Raw genomic sequence first — 23,810 nt, forward strand, 5'->3', positions numbered from 1 at the left:
CACTTACAAAAGTTTAGCTTACTTAAAATTGTGCAATAATAAAGTTGATGTTTTCAATAAATATTTTAAAGAACAAAATGAAGTCAGTTCTAGAAGACATGTTTCTTGCGCCTTCATTGCTCCCAATAGTTTAACTTGAATTTATTTATAAATATTTCTATTCTTTTCCTAAAATATTTCATCTTAATCCATTTTCAGAGTATCCTATCTTAATTCTCTGTAGCCTTACTAATATTAGATGATTGTATTAAATAATGCACATCCTTAATTCAAAACTAATGTGCTTTTGGAACTCAAACTCAGTCTGGTTGCCTTCCTGATCACTCCTCTTACTTATTCAAAAAGGGTTCAGTCTTTATTTTAAAAAATTGTAAACAAGCCTTGGGTTTTTGTTACAAATTAATTCTATAGAAGAGATGAGCATGTGGATGTTATATGGATCTTAAACTTCATGAGAATAACTGGCATTTACCTTTTCTATTCATCAAAATAAAAATGAGCATGTGATTTTTCAAATTAATAATTTGTGTAATTCAACACAGTACCTTATATTAATGAAAGTGTTTTACTTCATAACCTTTCATATTTTGAATAGTGACTATAATAGATTACAAAGGTCAGGCAAATGTCTCTGTGCAATTGTTTGTTGAAATTTAGTCCTAAAAAACTATCCAGAATTTGAAGAATAAAAAATGTCATATGATGCATGCAGCTTGAATGCAAAATGTCAGAAACTTCTACTTTGGGGTTTAAATCACGTATGGATGCTTGAGATTGTTTTTTGTTATTCCACCTCTTACGTTTTTACAGCAATTGTTACCACTCCCAAAAACATGTGGAGATAGACAAATGACTCATTTTTCATAAGCAATTGCATTGGAAGATGATTCTCAAGCATTTTAAAGATACTCTAAGTACATATTAAATATAAAGTACTGAAGAAGCATTCTTTAACCAGCTCTCCTGTTAAATATTATTATTACTTCCTTACCAGGATTGAAGGTATGTGTCTCTGTCTAGTCATACTTTCATGAACAGAGGTTCTAGGTATCTGGTATTTTTCTATAGCACTGAGGTTCACATATGACGATGATTAACTGCTGGTGTTGAGAAGAGGCACCTTCAGAAATGCCGGCAAACTAAGCCCTAAGCTTGGGAACCAGATGAGTGACTGGACTTTCCTACTGCCTTGAGACATTAGTCCCAGTGACTGGGGAATTGATTCTTCAGTTACTTGACAGCAAAACAAGAAACCTAGAGATGACATATGCTAAGATATTGTCTAGCTCAAAAATTTTGATATTGTGCTAGCAATGACTGACCTGGTGATCAGGATATTATAAAAGTTTAGAGATCGATCAGGCTTCAGTGGCATAGGTAAGAAATGCAACATTATCCATATATAAGTATGCCTTCCTTGTGTGACACTTACTGTTATCTTGAAAACTCAAGTATAAAAGGATTATAATATGTTTCTTCCAAGTTCTGGAAAAAAATGGAGTTGTCATCTTTACAAGTGGACGTAATTCTTTATAGTATTATATATTTTCTTTTCCTAGAATTTTATTCATTGTTAATTAGAGATTGATTTCTCTGACAGAATAGAGATGGTATGGGACAATAAAATGCATTCTGTCCAGGTGACCTTGAACATAGTATTCATAAATAGTTTCACGGCCTCAAACAAAGCAAATGACAACCCTAGACCTTATTGTTTGCCCATTTATTAAAATGAGGGAATCCTATTTTATGATTTCTATTATTGCTTTTAGTGTAGATCATTATTGTTCCAGGATTCCAAACAGTTGTCATTAGAATAGTCTAAAAACAAAATACATTTTACACAAACATATATGTTGTTGTCTTTGTTAATATGGGATATATATATATATATATTATATAAAAATATATATTAATGATATATCTAATAAAAATATATGGGAGAGAGAACTCAAGTGGGAAATTATGTGGAAAGTAATTGATTTCTTTTACATAAGTATAGTTCAAGCCACACTATAGTAGTATCAGTTGAAAGTTGCCACTCATAGCTATATTTTAGGTCATAATTGAAAGGGGAAATGTATATTATAAAATATTGAATGGAAAATTTCAGTGAGTTTTAGGACAATAAGGTAATTATGGAATGAATGTTTAGTTTATCCTCCTATTGAACTGTGCAATAAGTTGCCTGAACTCACTGACATGTGCCATCCTTAGTAATACTTAGTTTTACTTGTGATTACTTGAGAAGTTCTTTTTTCTGTTTTTTCTTTTTTTGTTTGTTTGTTTTTAAGCACACAGATGCCCAAAAGGAAAAATCATCACTATGTTCAAGTGTGCTTAGATCCTGATAGGGAAGACAAATCAGTGATGTTAGGAGAAGGTGCTAGCACATCCAGCTTATTTACTCTGGCCTCTGTGTCTGCCTGCCTTCTCAGAACACTTGCTTGGAGCCAGACTGTAGCAGCCCTTTCTCTGTCTTTTCATAATTGATCAGGGGATGACTGCTTTCCCTGAGGGTTAAGACGTGGCAACTTTTTCTGTTTGCTCAGCATCTCAATGCAGGAGTTCAAACATTGTTCACACCAGCTGGCGTGTAAAGCCATATGCACATCTTGTCAAAGCAACTGTTGTCATGGATACTAGAAACTCACTCAAAAACCAGATCATTGATCCCAATCAAAATTGTACTTTTTATCAGCTGAGAATCTTAATTATTATAGAAGAATATTGATCTGTGTTTTCCCACAATGGGGAAAAAATATCCTGGATTCAAAAAGAGTGAATAACAATGTCAGACAATGATTTAGTTTTCTATATTGAAAAATTTCATCACTCCTGTTCATGGAACTCAGGATAAAATGAAATTTTAAATAGGAGGTCTGAAGAACTTTTTTAAAAAAAAAAATACTGGTTTAATAGTGCTAAGCCTTTAAGTAATGTAAAATGTATTTTGGTTTCTGATACTAGTTTATGTAAATTCATATAGTCCATTCACCAACCTGTCCCTTCTCTAGGAATAGGCATGTTTACATTACTTTCTATTTTTTTCTGAGTAGATAAGAGAACACAAAAATAAATGAAAACATCTTCTGTTTTGATTGGTATTCTGTCACACACAGAAACAAACCTGATTGGTTTGGTGGTAATTTCTTTGTTCTCTGATTTTACTAAGAATGCAAATGAAACCCACTCAATTTTATTTGGCATTAAAACTGCACTGTATTTTGTCAAAGGAGAAGGTTTTTCCCCTTGAATTGTAAGTACAAAAAAAAAAGTGTTTTTAATCTTAGTGAAAATCCTTATTAATTCACTTTCAAGATAATCTGATGTTGATTTGTCAAATTTAATTACAGCTTCCGGTAACACTTGAAGTCTGCTGCTTTGGCTTCAAAATTGTAATATGAAAATGCAAATTGAATGATAATTTGAAAGGGAGTGGGCATTTTAGGAACACTCAGATAAGTTCTGTGGGAATGAGGTTATTGATGCAGTTTGTGATTTTCTCTTCTTGAAGCACTTTCCACAAATTAGATTTATGTCCTGCAGGGTTACATGCATCTGCATGAGTTTGAAGCAATGTGTATAGGTATGTTTGTAAAGTTTTTCTTACATATCAGTAAAAAAGAAATAATGGAGTAAAGAAGGTTGATAGTCCTCATTTATATTCAGTAAGGACAAGCCATTCTGCGTTTTGAAAATATTTAGCACTTTCTCCTTTTTATTTTCAGGCTCTCCAGGCAGCAAGACAACTTCTGTTACAGCAGCAAACAAGTGGGCTGAAGTCTCCGAAGAGCACTGACAAACAGAGACCATTGCAGGTTAGTAATGCTTGCCTGTCCTTGAGACATAGCCTTAATGATGTTCCCAACGATGACAGATGTGCAAAGCACATTCAATTTATTAAATAAATTAATAAATTACAGCATTTGCATATATATATATATATATATTTACATCCAAAAGAGAATTCATGGAATCTTTGTAAAGGGGGATTTACAAATACTGTTAGCATGGATTTCAAAAAGTTTCCAAGTTAATTCTTTGCCAAAAAATGTAGGAATTTGGTACATATAAGCATAAAAATATTTTGTGAAAATATCTTTGTGGATTTTAGCAGGGTTTCACTCACTAATTAATTAAAATATGAAAATTAAAGCAAACTCATAGGAAAATGTTGTGTGAGAAGCGACAAATGCATAAATCCTAGCTGATTTCAAAAAAAAAAATCTGTGAGTTTACCAAGGACCTGTTACTGTTACAGTTAGGAGTTTGTTGTCCTTCCTTACTATTTGTCCTGTGAAACTGATGTTTACATTCATGCTAAAAAAAAAATGTGTTACAATAACCATTGTTTTTATTTATAGTCTTTTTAACCAAGATGTATGGAATATTTTCTTGAGGGAAAGTACTTTAAAGTTTATTCTCAGGTTGTCTAGTAAATGCAATGTAGACTTTGGGAGCCATCTCTCACGATGTTACAGACATCTCTCACGATGTTACAGACATCTCTCATGATGTTACAGACGTCTCTCAGAATGATTTTCAGAGATTTTGAAAAAAATAAGTGATAATTTCTCCTGAAGCATTTTTATATACATTTGTGTCTAATATGGAAAGCTTTATTGTCAGTTAAGCAGTCATTTTGTGTACATTTATTTAAGCAAGATGTTCTCTTTTTAGTGGCTTTGGCTACTTTCAAATTCGCATGTAGAGGTTATCAGCTAGTTCTTACATGATGGTATTCTGTAGCTTAGATTCTATTAAAGAAAATTAGAGACTACTGATCCCCAGATGCCAGAAGTCTCTTGTTACCAAGAAAGTAAATTCATAGGCCCTTAACAAAGATGAGATAAAAACACATTTTCTTTGGAACCGGGTCCTTTGTTGCAGAAGAAGAAAGATAAGATTACAAGGAACCCAAAGTGTCTAAAGGCCACATCTCTGTGATGGCTGTAAAACAAAAGCGTTTCCTGGAAACTTCCAGTCTTTAAGATCTTTTTAACTTTTTCTCTTTAAAAGAATTCCATAGTATGTTGTTTTAATTAATGAGGAATCCTGGGAGGACATTTCCTTACCATCTATCATATTTCTGTCCCATTGATAGCAATGAGTTTAACACTGACTCTTTGAGGCTCTTGGTGACAGCCAATGGAGCCTAGACCTCTAGGATGGCTACAGGGTAGAAATTTCACTTTCTTTTTTTGTGTGGAAAACATAATTTTCATGTTGACAACATAAGTCAAAGATTAGAAAGAAGTTATTATTTCAAAAGTCAGACAAGACTATCACCTAATTTATATTTTATATTTTTGGACAACAGAGAGGATTTGGAGTTGCCTCTTCCTCTTCAAAGTTCAGTCAGTAGATGTGTCTTCCTTGCAGGATATCGGGGTGTCTGTGGAACCAACAGCTTGGCTTTAATGTTTTTCTTTTCTTCTGTCCTTGTTAAACTACACCTCAGTATTTGATCCTCTGATTAACTAAGATACATATGAATTTTTATTTAAATTATGCACATGTACAGTGTAATATTGGTGGCTCTGAAATAAGAATTTGTGCGTGTGCCAAATGTTACATATATCAGTTCTGAGAAGAAATCCTATCCCTGGTTCAGCGTGAAAGATGGATAAAAATCATTGTAAATAGCCCTTAGCAACTGCAGCTGCTGACACACTGGAGCCTCTCCTATGTCACCTGTATTGTGTGTTTCATGAGCATGATAATCTGCTCCGTTGTCTAGATGATGAGACTAGACTAGATACATGCTTTAGTATCATGTGTAACTGTAATGGGATCATTACGTAAAATGTCACAGGAATGAAAAGTCATTTTTATGAATGAGAAATTAGAACTAATGAAGACTTACTTCCCCCCCCCCCAAAAAAATATGCACTGTAATTAATACAATGCGAAACTGAAATTTTAATATTTCATGGTACTTGATAAGCTTAGCAGTTGTAGACATGAAGAGATTGTATTGTATGCCTAATCAGAACATGGCAGTATTCACACTCACTTATACATCTCTTTCAAACAGAGATATTAGTCAATGCTCATCTTGGCCTCTGTAAATATTATTAACATCAATTGTATTTGTTTTTAAAACTGGAATGTATTTGCTAGAATTTTTAGTCATGTGATATGAAATTAATATTTTAAAGTGTCTTGTATATGACTTTCTCCTAGTCTTGTTTTCCCCTAATAACTTAGAGTTTAACAAAACTTTTTCCATGTAGTTGGTATCTGTCATATTTTAAGTTTCTCACTGCTAATCGAAAAAGCTGAACAACACTTGCAAGGCATGGTATTTGATGCTCCTGTGTAACACAGCTTCCTGCCATGTTGGGCATGATGCCTTAGAGGACCAGAATAGATGCTTTTTTATTATTATTTAAAATTTTGTTTTCAAGCAGATTCGTTATAAAGTTTGAAATCAAATACAGCTTTAATAACAATTCCTTGTTGGCTCAAGTCACAAGAACAATACACAGTTGCTTGTTTAACTTTCACATGAATTTATTTATGTCTTAAAAAGTGGGGCCGTATTTGAAATGTGGCATGATACCGTCCGTTTTTGTCATGGCAGTATTTATATTCTTCTCCCTTCGATCTCCGTTTTCCCATTTCTGTGATACAGGTGGCATCGCTATTAGCTTGTGTACTGCAAAGGAAATAAACGCTGTCTCACCTGACCATCTTCTTTAGCAGTTTTAGTCGTGACCTCTGTTTCCCTTCTAAGTATCTGAATATTTATATTTAAAGTATATTTACATATTCTAGTCGTTATATGATGCACTAATCAAATAGGTCCAGGCAGTGAGCGTATCAGTTACAGAGATACTGACGGGTAACTCATAAACATTGGGATCCACCAAGCTGCTGAAGTTCACCTGACCGGCTCCACATGGCTCTTCTTCACATGTTTACTACCCCACAGGAAGCAGTTTGACTCAACAGCGAAGATGGCCTCTCTTTCAGACATTCTTCATTTGTTGTCACCGCTGGCATTGCCTATGCATGACCTACTTATGGCAATCCCTACTGAAGACACAGTCAACAGGAAGATTTCATGCTTTCAGTTTCATGAAACTAATTTTTACGTGCAGAGGAATAAACACACACGCATACACACACAGCATTCATATACATGCACACCTCCAAAATCTGAAATTTTAACGTTTTTGTAAAATACATTATCAGTAACCGATGACATAGTTAGTTCATTCAGTTTAGATCTGGAAACCGGCCGCATTATTGTTCTTGTTACATTTACAGCCACGAGACAGACTTGTGGTTCTCCAACAGCTGTGCAGTGCAGAGACGTAAATTTAAGGTAAATGCCATTGCTTTGCTATCTCAGATGAATATCAATATACAACGTTGTAATCACACCTTCACTGAAGGTTCATATCTCATAGAAAATATCTGTGCTCAGTAGGTGATTAAAATTATTAATTTTTCTAAGTATGTCTTAAGAAGTGCAAAAGTAGATTAGTTGAAAGCAAAAGTGAATTAGACAGAGTAATCTTATTCTGACTTTGCTGCAAAATCATTACATAAATGTGAAGATGTCTCATAACATCCTTAAAGACATTGGACAGATTAGCTAATTCTAATGTGGCATGAATAAAGATATGTTTTGTTTTGGAAGAAGTGATGGCATCTTAAGTTTTTTAATCTGATCCTTTCAAGGAACAAAGCATCTGCTTGGTAGCATCACACAGCCAGAAAATGTTTTGGAGTCAAATAATTAAATCCAGTGTGTTAGGGAATTATTTTTCCAATAAAATGTTTACCAACATCCAAGGGCCTTTTATCTCACTAAAGGACAGGCAATGATACTAGAAATTGCATATCACTACACAAAAATTATATTCTTCTGTATATTTTTGCCACCTACATTTATATGTTGTGATATAGTGCAGTTTTGCATCATTTATCCCTAGCTCTTATCCCTCAAATCAAAAAAATGGTAAAACTAACATCAGCAGATAAAGTGCATTCTGCAACCAACTACTGAGTAATTAATGTTCTATATCAATTATCAGGACTAAGACTGAAATGTTATAATTTTAAAATTAATAATATACTTTGGGGAAAATACTAACTTTATGGGACACAGAACTAGATGTGGCCAAGTATATTTTAGGAAATGACAAAATTCTACTGATGTATTAATAAGACATGAAATTAAACATTTTTTTTTGTTTGTTTGTTTTTTTTGGTTTTTCGAGACAGGGTTTCTCTGTGGCTTTGGAGCCTGTCCTGGAACTAGCTCTTGTAGACAAGGCTGGTCTCGAACTCACAGAGATCCGCCTGCCTCTGCCTCCCGAGTGCTGGGATTAAAGGCGTGCGCCACCACCGCCCGGCGAAATTAAACATTTTTAACTTTAGTTCTAGTTGTAGAAATTTGGAATATTTTCCCAAATAAACAGAATTATGTGAAAATTTTCATATAGATTTCAGTAGAGGAAACTATTATGATGTAAGAAACATGAAAAATAAATTTAGCCAGTTTTTCCCTAATGTGTCTTCATCTCGACAAAATATTCAGTGAGCCAGATACATTGCATCTTGATCTTAAAGCGGTTAAAGGTTTAACTTATGCACACTCTAGGTCATGTCTTGTGTTATCTTGATTTTCACGCTAATAGAAAATATTTCTTAAAGGCAGCCTGAAGAGGCAGGTCTGAGTTAAAACCATTCTTTAACTAGCATGCTGTTTCCACTGGTGGACAGCTACTTGAATCTGACCTATAGAAAAATATCTGGGAGTACCTAGCCTATAGTTTCAAAGTGAGTTTGTGTAGAAAACTTCCCAAAAGTCCACTCACGACACAAAGAAGGAGTAGCAGGTTTCCGTCTCCAATCTGGCTCTCACATGTCAGACGTTGGTTATTTAACTTGTTGGAAATTAAAATCCTGCAAAATTGTTGCATAAAATAGAAAGAATACTACATATCATGTATAGCATAAATCTTTAAAAAATAAGTTAATAATTCATCATCATTACAATAGACTCCAGGACCTTACAAGTTAATTCACATCTAGGACATATGGACTATAGTTCAGGTTTTTTTCGGTTTTTTTTCACCATTCGAAACTAGTCTAAAAGCCACAGTGAATGTTTAGGGGACTACAGGGACTGTCTTCTGCTACAGGTTATCCTGGTTAGTGTGTTTAACATTCACAGAGTACATCTGTAGTTAGTATTTTTCTCTCCTACTCGACTGCCCTGTAGTAGCAAGAACTAGTAGTTAGTGTTGGTTGTCAACTTTTTAGACTCTAGAATCGCCTAAGCGTGCAGGCTGCCAGGAATACCTTTGAGAGATTATTTAATTAGGTTAGCCTTTGGACATACGTGTAAGAAACTGTATGGACTTGGGACTAGATTTGCAAGAAGAAAGGTATCTAATCACCAGCGTTCATGGTCTCTGCTTCCTACACAATATGCCCATCCTCCTCAACCTGTTGCCATGGCTACTCTGCCATGGTGGCAGTGTGAATCAAAATAAATGCTCCCCTTAAGTTGCTTCTGTCAGAGTTCTTTATGACAGCAAAGAGGAAAGGAACCAGCGGAGGAAACCATGATTTTCTGCCCAAGTCTAGTGTGTGGCTTGGTCCTTGCATAAAAGAGGTCAGTGAGCATGTGGTGAGAGCATTCATGCAGAGAGGTTCATTCACTACAGGTGACTATGATGTCACCACTCCTCGGGGACTCTTATGATGCAGTTGAGGTTGGATTAAGACTCATACCCAAAACACTCGATTTTTGGGCTAGAGAGAATAAGTACAAAAATAAGCACTTTAAAAAGGAAATTGTCAATCCAGGCTGCTTGACCAGGGAGTTTTTACACACAGTTAGCTGTAAAGAAAAGAGACTCAATAGTTGGATAAAGAAAAAGAATTTTGATGGAGCAGATTTTAACTGATATCATCAAAGATGTGCAGAGGGGAAGTCACAAAACCTAGTTAACAGTGGAAGTAGCATAGAGATGCCATAACAAAAATAATTAAAGAAAGAAAGAGTGGCATAAAGGGCTTACTTTACTTACGTTTTGTGACTATTACAAAATGCCTAACAAAAACAACTGAAGGGAAACCAGAGTGAGGACTCAGAGGTTGAGAATCCAACTGTGTTTGGTTATCAGCATCCCCGTGTATCTCATAGCCACCGGGTCCAGGAAACCTAACCCTTTTGTAGGCCTCTATGAGCATCCATACACATCTAGCACACCACACACACACACACACACACACACACACACACACACACACACTATAATAATAATGCTAGAAATTCTAAAGAAACAGAAAACTGAACTGAGAGAAGCTTTGTTTGGCTGTCAGTTTCAAATGGTTCGGTATATTGCCTCTTAGTCCCGTGAGCATCATGGTTTAGGAAGCATGCTGCAAAGCGAGTTTGTTCCTGTCATAGCTAGCCAGAGAGTATATAACAGTGGGGCTGGGCTATGATCAAGAAAAGAAGTAAAATGAAAAATAGAAGAGACTCTAGCAATTAGCTTGGAACGAGAGTTATTAAGGAGGTTCGGGAAAAGAATTTTTAAAAGACAGGGCTATCTTGTGTGTAAATCTATGTCTACAAGAACCAGAACACTATTTAGTTAAGTTAAATGCTGATATTTTAATACCCCATTCTTTATTGATTGCAAGTAATTTTTAGGATCAGCAAGGTTTACATGGGCAATAATGAATGGGAACATCGTACTTTCAAATTAATGTTCACAGGAAAATCGAGAATTAATACATTCACATTTACTTCTGAGGTTGTTACAAAAGAAAATTTATATAGTGTAAATTAAATGTGGAAGAAAATTGCTTTCTCACAGGTTGGGTTTTTTTTTTTTCCTTCCTTAGCTACCCAGGTACTTGTTTCTTTCTGTAATCTGTTAGGATTTTAAGTACATATTCCCTGGACTTCTCTATCTTAACTAAAGTGAAAGCAAGAAAGGAATAAAACACTAATATTGTTATGGGACCTCTCCATAGGATTTAAGACTTAGTCTTTGAATTTTATCTTAAGATGTTTGGAAGTGTTGTGAAAGCTCAGCTGAATGACAGCATGATGAACACCCTGAGTACACGATTAGAGACAAAAAGCAAAATTATTTAGAATTTCACATCCATTTAAGGCTGTGTTTCCTTTGTGGATTCTATTCTTATCTATCAGTCTGGGTTCTCCGCTGTACTTAAGTTTCCTAAATACCACCCTGCTACTTCGTTGTCTCTGTTGTATTCTTTCTTCCTTCACTACGTGTTCACCGTGTAATCTTTTCTGCTCCTTTGATCTCTTGCATAAAAAGGGGAAAACTTATAACTGATTCTAAATTGATCGTAAAGGATATTCTAGTTACAATTTTATCCATAAATGATGAAACCGTGCTGATTCTTTTCACCCAGTGTCCAGTGTTTACATTGTATATTTCTGTTACTTGAAGATTTTTTTAACAATGTTAGTTGTAGTATTAGTATGAAAGTCATACTATTCTGATTCTCTCTGTGGCTTAGAAAAAATCTAGACTTCAAATGATTTTCATGATACTAGAAATACCCTCCTACTAAAATTTATGAAACTTACAGGTCACTAGAATGCTGTGATCATTTGCTATGATTTTTAGAATTCTCCAAAAATATTAAAATGAATATCCAAGCTTTAATTTCTCAGGACAGTTATATTAATGACCAGTTATTCTAAGTGTATCTTTTGCTATGTTAATTATTTCTGTTTTAATAACGCTGGATTTGGTAGCACACCACTGAAAAAGATCAAGCAAATGAATAATGAATTGTTCTTTCAAAAGTATTTAAGTCACTACCTTAATATGAAAATCATACAAGCTCATTATGAGAACGTAACTCGAGTTTTAGGATAATTATGGTTGGGCACTAAGGTACTTTTCTCAAAAACACTAAATAAATGTTAATAAATTCTTATAATAAAGTGTTTTAAAAATGAAAGTGTATGCTTTGATTAGATAGGAAGAAACTACTGATGATAAATAATTATAGTAAACCCATGGAATTCACCAGGTGTCTATCTGGAGATCTTCAGGAACCTGAACTTCGAGAAATTTTTCTTTCAGCAGTATCTGGTGAGGGTGTTCAGTTTTTCTTCCAAGAACAGTTTTCCCTCGCTAGGAGGGTACCATGGTTCTATACAAAGTGTAACACAGCAACAGCTTTACAATATTCTATAGAACTTTCCACATTGTTCATCTCTGTCTTTAAAAAATGATAGCTTTAACTGTGTCACTGAGTCCACAGAGGATAGACAGGCAGTGACAGCAAATGCAGATTTAGGTCGTCTGTGTAAGAGGCAGACTAGACGGTCCAGCCTCAGCATGCTTGGATGTTTTACAGCTAAATGAATTCTACAAGAATCCTATATGGCCTAGGAACTTTGGAATCATGCAGATAATGAATGGGTCCTCAACAACTAGGAATTTTAAGGCTCCGGTCTACCATGCTTGGATGCTTCATGCCTGGAGAAATTCTACAGGAATATGACACAGTAACTTTAGAATCATGCAGATAATGGAGTGTGTTCTCAACAGGTAGGATTTTTAAGGCTCTGGTTTACTAGATCTTACAAGCGTGCAACTATTGGGAATATCCAATGCCACCAAGGAAGTTCCATGTGCTGTCTGTGTTGATATAGTATATAGAGTTAAGAGCCTTCATTACCTTGTATATTCTCCCTTTTAAGTATAAATATCAACTGTCATTCCTAAACTGTCTCGGAGGTCTTAGTGAAAATCTTCTGACTTGTCTTGAAGAATACAGGGGAAGGCAGTGACATAAGAGCTCAAAGGCCTTGTGGAAAGGCAATAGAGGATTGGCATTTTGTTTCCATAACTACCAGTCACTGACTAGTTTTGCCCTAAGGTTCGCCTTTGATGCCTTAATCCTTCCAGATAGAAATCCTCTGTCTAGATTCAGATTTCAGCTGGTCTGGAATCACATCCAACTGTGACTAGCAGCATGTAGGCTTTTTTTCCCTTTTCCTTTCTATTTTTTTAAGGTATTGTCATTTAGTTATTTCAATCCACATAAAACCTGTTTAGCAAGTAGCTAGGCGTTTGAATAACACAAAATTCCTTTGCACAGTATATAAATTCTTACACTTAGGATGCTAACACTTGCATTGCTGCAAAAGCTGCCACCTTGACATCCTCCACTGCTGGTGCTACTGCACATTCTCAAGTGACAAACTAAGGAGCACAGCGAATGTTCCGATGTGCTGACATGAGGAAAATCTGTTGTATCACAGAGAGATTAAATTAAATTCATAGATAGATTATGTCTGCAAAAACATTGGGGGAAAAAGCACAAATGGCAGTCTTTTGTGTTTCTTTTCCCTACAGACCAATCCTGAAATGGACATTTAAGAACATTAATTTATAATAAAACCATACAAAATTTATTATTTCTCCAAAGCACATTTTCATTGAGAAGCTTCTCTTTATCAGTGGGCTTAGAATTTCTACCATCAATAGCTGTGATAACTTCTCTAAAATATCTTGGAGAACAATTAGGACTATGGTTTTCAATTTCAAGAAACTGTTTGAAAACCTTTCTTTAAAAAAAGAAAGAAAGAAAGAAAGAAAGAAAGAAAGAAAGAAAGAAAGAAAGAAAGAAAGAAAGAAAAAGAAAAGGGAACTGCAAGCCCGGCAGTGGTGACTCATGCCTTTGATCTCAGCATGCAAAAGGCAGAGGCAAGAGAATTTCTGTGAGTTCGCAGCCTGGTCTACAAGAGCTAGTTCCAGAACAAGTTCCAAAGCTTAAGAAAGAAAGAAAGAAAGAAAGAAAGAAAGAAAGAAAGAAAGAAAGAAAGAAAGAAAGAAAGAAAGAAAGAAAGAAAGAAAGAAAAAAGAAACTGCATTGCAGCTCAGTCTCCCGAGTTAATGTGGGGTGGGCATTGGATGGTGAAAGTCAAGAGGCCAGGAAATTCCTACTCACTTGGTCTGAGACTGAGTATCAGAACCCGAATTCTGTTTTCTGTCAAATAGGAAAATATTTTCTGTGAATAAAAATTATTGAACTTGAATTCCAGTGATATTCTATGTTAGAACCATCTCTCCAAGACTTTGTTCTTTTTTTTAAATCTTTATTTTTGTCACTTAGCCCAGACCGGCTTGAACTTGCTATGTTTCCAATGATCTTGAATCCTGATCCACTTGCTTCCACCTCTCAGATGCTAGGATTGTAGGCCTGAGGCAGCATGCTTGATTTTTGTGGTAGTAGATACTGAACCAACCCAGAGCTCCACCAATGCTAGACTAACACTCTCTGACTGAGCTTCACCTCACCCATCTGCTCTCCAACCAGATGAAAATATGCTGAACTTCTGCTATCTCGGGTTGCCTGCTGATTCAACAGCAGTATATATTTTGCTTATTCTATGCATTTCTTTTTTAAATGTTAATGAAAGAAAAAGCAGCCATACTCAGACTTCTTGAGATGCCATTATTTAATATATTATTTTCACAATGATTTCTGACAATAATACCAGAATCTTGTTTGGGCTAATTCAACATCTCACATAAAATTATCAATGATAAAGGTATTCTTTATCATACTAAGTAAAAAGATAGATAGATAGATAGATAGATAGATAGATAGATAGATAGATAGATAGATATAGATACATCCTAATGGCCTCAGCTATTAACCACTATCCCTACTAAACTTGCCTTTGATATCAGAAACCCTAAATAAAAAAACTACTTTTTCAAAAATAATGTCTGCCTCAATGGCTCTGGTACCCTGCCCTCCTGGTCTAACACTGTTTTTTTTTTAAATTATGACATAAGCAGAGATATGAAGTGCCTCTAGTTCTTCACATCGCACACACATCATATCACATACAACATACCACATACAAACATACACTTTTTTTCTTATACATACTTTTATTCTTGTATACATGCAGCTGAATCAGCTGCTGTAAACTCCTTACTGCCTTGTTATCTTCCATTTTCCAATGACTACAATGTCTTAATGTAGGTTTAGCATGAATATGTGGCATCTAAAGACTTGTGTGTGCCCATTCAAAACCCTGTCAAGCCCCTCTTTTCTTTTATGTGCTGGTTGTATCTTTCAGTTGTCTACTGAAGCATCTCAACCCAGATTAACAGGTTTTCAACTCAAATTATTTATCTTAACCTGTCATGCTCAGTGTTCCTATCAGCTTTTCCTGATCTTATCCTATAGTCTCTATTCATTAATCCCTTTTAATCTGATGTCATATCCTCTGCTCTGATAATGTAAAAGCCCCACACTCTAATCTTTCAGCACAAGACACTGGGCTCTTGGTAAACCACCATGGACATGACATGGGCCTAATACTGAACTATTTTCTATGCATACTATTTATTTTTTTATTTATTATATTTTGCAAATATTTATGTTTCACCTGCAAGGTGCCACAAATCGTATGAATATTTTTATGTATTTTACTGCCTTCCCTAATTCTGCACCAGCTTAGAAGGTCATTACCATTATCTAGAGTCCAGAGGCTTTCACATAGAGCATCTACCCCTGGAATTGTCATTGAGTCACCCATTGTACATGTGTGCTTCCAGAAGATATAGCACATTTTATCATTTCAAATACTGTAAAAATTTCGATGATAAGTTATACCATATTTTATCACAGACATTTGGCCTCTGCTTCAACTTGTTCTCAGATTCTAAATCTTGGAGGTAAGAGGCTGGATTTTGTTCATGCTTATAATTTCCCCCCAACACAGCAGTTAATGCATGGTAGATGCCAACGAAATCTAGAGTATTTGATTTAAATTGTGTAAACTAGACCACATTCTCTCTATCATACTAAGCTAAGGCTGTTCCATTCATCCAGCGAAGCAATTACAAGAGTTTACGTATCAGCTTAAGTTTCTTGAAGAAAGATTCAAGCTGTCCTGGCTCTCCTGAGATGACAGGCTCTGGTCACACTGCCCAGCTCCTCCCATGTCACTAAGAGATTTTGTCTTTGTTCCATTAGAAAATCTGTTTTGAAAATAACACATCTAAGGATTAGTTTCCCTGGTTAGATTATATGCAGTATGTTCATTTGACTACAATTGATTTTTTTCTCCTTTATCATTAGGTAAATGTTTTCTTTTCCAATTCTATGTTCTGTCTTTTTGGTTTTCATATACTTAAATAATTTGCTTAGAGTAAGACCTTTCCTTCCTCTTTTTAATGCAATACACTGTGTCATCTGTTAACTCTAACTGGGTTTCTGTCCTAAGTACCAATGACAGTTTTTAATAATATAGTAAAAGCAAGATGTTTGCTTAATAAATGACATTAGAAATCTATGGAATGGCAAATAGTACATGAGGATTTTTCAAATATTAAAAACTTGTATATACTCTGCACATGATCTGTCTTTCTATAATTTATGAAATGATTATAGTATCTTTATTATATTTTCATCTATCCTTATATATCTTCATATATGCCCACTGATCTATAGCTATATCTATATATAGATAAACATTTTTGGTTATGGATATATATTTAATCTCCTTTTCACAAGTGCATTCTTACGGTTCAGGTGTTAGATTATAAACCCATAAAAGCTGCAGTGTATGTGTAACAAAATCCAGCAGGGATTCTTAAGAACGGCAAGAGGCCAAGATTTTTAGCCCTGTGCTCTTCTCCATGTGGCTTCTGTCTTCATGGTCACAAGAAGACTCCCTTTCCTCCTGCCATTATGCCATGGTCCAGGCAGAAGGCAAAGGGAAGTGAGTGAGAAAAGATCAAGCACAATTGAGAGCTGGGCAATTGACTCTGCCTCCTTTACTAAGGAACTTCCTCAGAAGCTGTAGTGAGGAGCTGCTAAGGCTGTGTTCCTACCGCCCCACTCCTGGCTGCCTGGCTAGCTTATGCCCCGAAATAACAACACACAAACTGTATTCATTTAAACACTGCCTGGCCCATTAGTTTCAGCCTCTTATTGGTTAATTCTCACATCTTCCTTTAACCCATAATTAGTAATCTGTGTAGCACTAGGAGGTGGTCGCTTATCTTAACCTGCGTCTCTCTTGGAGAGGAGAAGCATAGCGACTGACTATGGAGACTGCCTGAAGCGTCTGCCTTCTTTCTCCCAGAATTCTGTTCTGTCTACTCTGCCTACCTAATTTTCTGTCCTATTAAAGGGGCCAAGGCAGTTTCTTTATTAGCCAATGAAAGTAACACATAGACACTCCTCCATCATTTCCCCTTTTTCTGTTTAAAAAAAGAAAGGCTTTTACTCTAACATAGTAAAATTACATAGAACAAAAACAGTTATCAAGCAAGAATTACAGTTACAATATTTAGATCTATTTTTTCTTTTATCATAACTAAGGAAAACTATAACTATTGAACCATTCTTCAACTCCATCAAAAACTCCAGAAGAATATAATACTGGCCTGCATTGCACACACTGTGTGAACACAGCTGTCATATTTGCAGTTTATAGATGATTATCTTATTGAGTCACTGTGTCCCAATAAACTAAAGTAGTGAAAAGGGGGAAATAGATCATGTGATAGGCACCCAGCAGTGTATGTACCAACTGTTTACCAAATTAGCTAGTACTGATATGCTGGGTCCTAGAGTTTTATGGGAAAAAAAAACCATATGTATAAGGTGAGATACTTTAGTGACAAGAGGTATTATTGTTTTGATCAATATTTAAACACGCACACAGCCCCCACATGCACACCTACTAATGTGATTGAAGTTCAGAAGGTTTTAGAGGATTTAGTTTTAATAATCTTAGTCACACTTAGAAAACAGTTAGACTCCGAGTATGTTCATAATGCAGTGGTTCCTCCCTACAGAAGTCCTTACAGAAGATGTGCCTATGCGTATCCTGTTGGAGCACAAGTGAGCAGCAGGACACACACTGGGCAGTTGGAAGTAGTGAAGCTTTTGCAGTATTTGTAAGGAGAAATACAAGTGTACTGTAAGGGTGATTGGGGTAAAAAGTTTTGGGACCTGAACTTTAAACAAGGGATGACAGAAAAAGGTTTTCGTTTGTAGTATTTGTATTAAATATTACTGGAAGACTAAAAGTCTTAGCGTTTTTCTCTAACTATCCAGACCCTGAGAGACATATTTTGTAGGTCTTCCATGTTTCTCAGAGAAATCTGGATTGTGAGCAGAAACAGGAGCAAAAGAGAAATTTGTGGAGGGCACAAATGAATGCTCCAACCTCCCGCCCCCCGAAATACGGGGTTCCTATTACACAACCTGCCCCCACCCTCTGAAATTCAGGGTTCCTATTACATTCTAGCTTCCAAGAGCTATACCTGTGCTCTGTTATTTTATTCCCACAGAACCCACAAGTTGTTCCCTCCAGAAATTTGAGAGTTAGAAAGCTTAAGGAAATTTCCCAGGAACCCATGATCCAGTTTCAGCTGTCAAACTACAGAACCTCATTTTTTCTAACATTTTTTCAAGGAGAATATTTGTAATCAGTCATATCCTAGCTGATTCTCATTTGGGCAAGAGATAAGGACCAGAAAGTCATATGTATTACCTGTGATGAGTGCTATTCTACCCTGGAAGAAGAAAGACAAGACCCTATGTCAAATGAGACCCTGCCTGACCAAGCCTGCAGTTGTGTCCTGAGCCTTCCTTTATCTATAACATCAATGAGCCAAAAATTTTACAGTTTACACTGTATTTATTGCATTCTTTCAAGTACTTATTGAGACCAAAATTAAAATATGCTTAGTTTGTCTTCTTCATTATACTTAAGGGTTGAGTCCTGGAAATGCAGGGATATGACAGGCTCTACGTCAAATTGGGAAAACAGCATAAACCAAAACATTAATATATACGTCTTATAAGTGCTGATCAAATCAGCCATCTATTTCATCACATTCAAATATTTTTATATCTATATTGCTTTTTTAAATGCTGACATTTAGTTGTCTACTCTCGTATGTAGTTTTACTTTATTTTAATTTATTTTTAATATTCATTTGACCTTTTTACTTGAAAATCACTAGACAAGGACTTTTAAAGTTAAAACAAAGCAGATATGTGATGATGAAGTAACAGGGAACAGGGAAGTATTTGTTGCGTGTTTTCTTGCTTTCTCTCTCTACACTGTTCTAATTTCATAGAACAAACACAAACTCAACACTTCTCTCAATTTGCTTTCAGGCACCATTTTTGAAACATTTTTTTTGACATCAAACTCAATGCATGACATACAGGAATAAACAATCATAAATGTATACATAACTCTTGGGAACTTTCTAATTAGGATGACCTTAGTCTTGGGGAGCAAGAGAACATGCTAAAGGCAAGGTGCATTATATTCGCGTTTCTCATGGAGCACTCACAATTGCTCAGTTCTGGACTATACTCTTCCATCACTAAAAGATCAAAATGCATTCATTCATGCCATAGTGGTACAGATTTTAGAAGAAGCACCTATTCTAGAGCAAGTTGAATTTGAACAATGTATTTAAAGAGCTAAATAAGAAAGAGTAAAGTAAGCACTAATCTATGTGGTGTGATTTACCATTCCCATTCAATAATTTCCAAAACTACTAGACTAAGGCATGGTTATCTCTCTCTCTCTGTCTCTGTCTCTCTGTCTCTGTCTCTCTCTCACACACACACACATCTTCACATCTTTTGTTTGCTTTTACCATAATACAATTATTTACTGAAATGAAAGTTCAAGAATATTGTAGAAATAAATTAGAAAGTCTGTCTTCTCTGTAGAACTTCATATAATAAAAAAAATGATGATCTTGTTCCAATAGGAAAACAACATACAAAAGCAAAACATCCTAATGGTTTCCTGAACAATGCACATTTCCATGTATGCATATTACTTCCCTAGCAGCCCATCAGAGGAACGTGACTACAGCGTCTCTGTGTTAGACGTTGCTAGGCAGATACCAGGTACCAAGGGGAATTCAAAGTGTGCTTCTCCTCAGGGAGTTGACACTCTGGCTAGATAAAATTCAAGATAATAACCATTCTTTTAAGCCATTTTAAACAAAACTTATAGTTAAATGTATTAAAAAATCTTGACAGTTATGGCTTTTAAAAAATTGTTCTGTGGAGTAAATTGGGTTCCTCTTCTCTGTATTTAGTGAGTCAGCCATCACTTATAGGCTGAACAGTAGAAAGTTTTCAGAATTCTGTCCCCTGGTGTTCTGTTTGGGGTCTTCTAAAATTCCTTTGACAGAATTCCAGGATATGGTTATTGAAGTGATAAAGCACATTTGAGGGAAACAACTCCAGTGTCGGACATGCTGAAAGGGGCGATCATCAAAGTCTTTACCCAGACAGAAAAGCAGAGGAGAGCCAGGCAGTGGTGGTGCAGGCCTCTAATCCCAGCACTCAAGAGGCAGAGGCAGGCGGATCTCCATGACTTCAAGGCCAGGCTGGTCTACAGAGTGAGTTCCAGGACAGCTAGAATTACACAGAAAAACCATCTCTCGAAAAGCAAAACAAACAAACAAACAAACAAAAACAAAAAAGAAAGGAAGGAAGGAAGGAAGGAAGGAAGGAAGGAAGGAAGGAAGGAAGGAAGGAAGGAAGGGAGGGAGGAAAAGAAAAGGAGAGGAGAAGAAATGATAAAACATACTTTAATGATGTTTTTAAATTAAAGGAGATTAGCTCCTTGGTTTTAACATTAGAAAACTTGGCTGGACCTTCAAGAAAGTTGCTATATATTTTGAAGAATATTTGCAGCTCTTATAAGCTTTGTGTTTAAATGGTATCTTTTCTTTTAAGATGTATTTATTTCTGTGTGTGTGTATGTGTGCACATGCCTGTGTGTACACATGCTCCATATATGCAGGTTCCCAGAGAGGCCAGAAGACCCTCTGTAGTTGGAGTTACGAGTATTTGTGAGGCGCATGGTGTTTGTCTTACATACTGAACTTAGAACTTTGGAAAGAGCAAGTGCTCTTTATTGTTGAGATATCTCTGCAGCCCCTAAAAGTTGTTTTAAATATGCAAATTTCCTCACTTTTTTATGCCAAAGCCTTATGGTTTTGCAAAATAATTCAGGACATATAAAATATTATAAAGAATTAAATTTTATGTGGTGACCTATATGTATAATCTCTATAATCAATATGGGTCAGTCTGGGCTGTAGTTCTAGACAAGCTGAACTACATTGTGATAACATACTCAGAAAGAGGGGAGATGGATGGAAACTTGACATTCCCCCAAATTTCAACTTTTATTTATCATTCCAATAGATTACTATCCCTTTAATATGTTTTACAATGATAATGCTTGGATGTGTATTGTAGTCTTGTGGCATCCTCCTGGCAGTATAAAAATGAGTGAAATTTTGTTTTAAAACTTGTCTTGGCAAAGGATATTGATCTGGTAGTACATGATCCTAGAGAAGCTAAGTAACAAGTTGAACCCTAAGGAAAACATGCATAGATCTACCTGGTAAGAGGAAACAGACAAGATTTCCTGACAAAATTGGGAGCATGGGGGTGGGGGAAGTAGAGATGGCAAAAGGGGAAGATGAGGGAAGAAGGGAAGGGGTAAAAGGACTTGAGGGAATGGGATAGTCGAGATAGAGGAAGGACAAAGATGAGAGCAAGGAAAGAGATACTTTGGTTGAGGGAGCCCTTATGTGGCTTGCAAGAAACCTGACACTAGAGAAATACCCAGGAACCCACAGGAATGACCCCAGTTAAGACCCTAAGCAATAGAGCAGTGGGGGCCCAAAATGGCCTTGCCCTGTAGTCAGACTGATGAATATCTTAAATATCCCCATAGAACTTTCATCCAGCAACTGATGGAAACAGAGGCAGAAACCTGCATTGGAACACTGGACTGAGTTGGGAAGAGTGAGAAATTGTGCAAAGAGGTCGAGATCATGATGGGTACACCCACTGAAACAGTTTATCTGAGCTAATGGGAGCTCACCAACTCCAGCCAGACTGGGAAGGAAATAGCATAGGTCCAAACTAGCCCTCTGAATGTGGGTGAAAGTTTATTGACTGGGGCAGACTGAGGAGCCACCAGTGGCTCCAGAATTTATTCCTACTGCTTGTATTTGCTTTTTTGGAACCCATTCTCTTTGGGTGGATACCTTGATCAGCCTAGAAATAGTAGGGAGAGCCTCGGACCTTCCCCAAAGCATTGTGACTCACCCTCTCTGAGGAGTGGAGGGGGGTGGCAAGGAGAGTATTATGCGTAGTTAAGGGGAGAAGGGAAGGGAGTGGGAACTGGAATTGTTATGTAAAATGAAAAAGGATTGCTTTCTTTTTAAAACATATAAATAAATTTAAGAAACTTCTCTTGAATGTGAAATTCCCTTCAAGGCAGCAGCTTAGTGCAGGGTCATTGAAGTGTCTGGGCATGTGTTAGCCTCTTGGCATAATTCCAATCATGTCCTGAGGGGTAAGCAAGACTCCAGACACTAATAGTGGAGTGGCCTAGGGTTAGGGTAGGGCTCCTTCACTAACTGACTGCATGACACATTTCCTTTTCCTTTCAATAATTAACATTTGACTCAGTCTCTAACTCTAAAAAGATTATTGATTGTATGCTTTATTTTTAGCACAATAAGATGCTGGCTTATGGTATTAAAAAACTTTTCAATATGTCAAAAGTTTTAAATATGCTAATGAGCTAACCGTTTTTTTCCTCTTAAGAACACAAAGCAACACGACTAATTTCAGATTTAGAAATTTCAGATTAACTTGCTCTTGCTAAAGTACTCTGTTGCTAAATGAAATGTGTTGTTTAAGTGTTACACAATGTACACTATCAGCCATCTGAATATAGTTTCAGCCCATTATGTTCTGCATGCCCCATGACATACCAACTTATCTGCCTTGAGTGCTTCTCTGTGTGCTCAATTATATAGGTAGGGATTTTAATGAAGAAAAATAAAATAAGGAATATTTAGAAATATAATTATGTAGAGGTCAGAACTGTGAAAATTGCTTTTCTCACAATTACTATAACTTAGCTTTATTGCCTAAATTATATAGTAATAAAAATTATTTTTGTACTCCAAGTAAGTAGCCTTGGTTCTTGGTAAGAAATTGCAATATTTTCTCTTAGGAGAAATCAGCTCCCTGATAGGTGGTAGTGATTTATTGAACACTGTTTTCCTAGAAGATCTGTGGTTAATTTAGTAACTGTGACAAGAAAGAAATAAGAAGCAAACAAACAAACCTCGATGGTGTTTTTCTAAGGCCTGTTGTGCATCACAGGAAAAAAACACAGAGCACTGACTGAATGGATACCTAAGTCTTTCTGTCTCTCCCTCAGCCAGCATCCTCTGATGCAGTTTCTAAACAGACACGGAACTGCACTAAAGCCAACAGCTTCCAGTAACTTGTGTAGTAGGTGCTAAAATCTTCTATGAGCTATTATTAAAAATAAAATATCTCACTGGGGATACAATTGTTTAATAGTCACCTCTTCAGAGGTTAATAGAACATAAATAGACTTGCTTTGTTTCTCCAGTTCATTAGTAAACATGTTCTCATTCATTTTTCAGGAAATAAATAACTTCCTTAGACAGCTCTACCTTCATGCCCTATTCATGACAGACGATTAAAGGGAGGCAGTTCTGTTGACAGATGACATAGGTATCTGATAGCCCACAAGCTAGAGTCCAGCTCAGTGGTTTAAACAAATGAGTTGGGCGATTGCACAGAAGTGATAAACTGACTTCCTTGATGATCCAGAGTACATATCTGAGGGCACAGGAAAGCAAAGCAGAGCCTTAAAACGATTAAACTTCTGCCTATTAAATTTTGAATGTGTTTGT

The 23,810-nt window shown here is 36.0% G+C and overlaps 1 protein-coding gene across 1 annotated transcript in view; it reads left to right on the forward strand.

Moving 5' to 3' along the window:
• Window positions 1-23,810, forward strand: part of Foxp2 (forkhead box P2) — a 508,049-nt gene that overhangs the window by 351,676 nt on the left and 132,563 nt on the right. The window contains 1 exon segment of the mRNA XM_038318756.1: window positions 3,732-3,821. Within this exon segment, the coding sequence (XP_038174684.1) occupies window positions 3,732-3,821 (90 nt within the window).

This window comes from Arvicola amphibius, chromosome 2, assembly GCF_903992535.2.
Source record: "Arvicola amphibius chromosome 2, mArvAmp1.2, whole genome shotgun sequence".
Lineage (NCBI taxonomy): Eukaryota > Metazoa > Chordata > Mammalia > Rodentia > Cricetidae > Arvicola > Arvicola amphibius.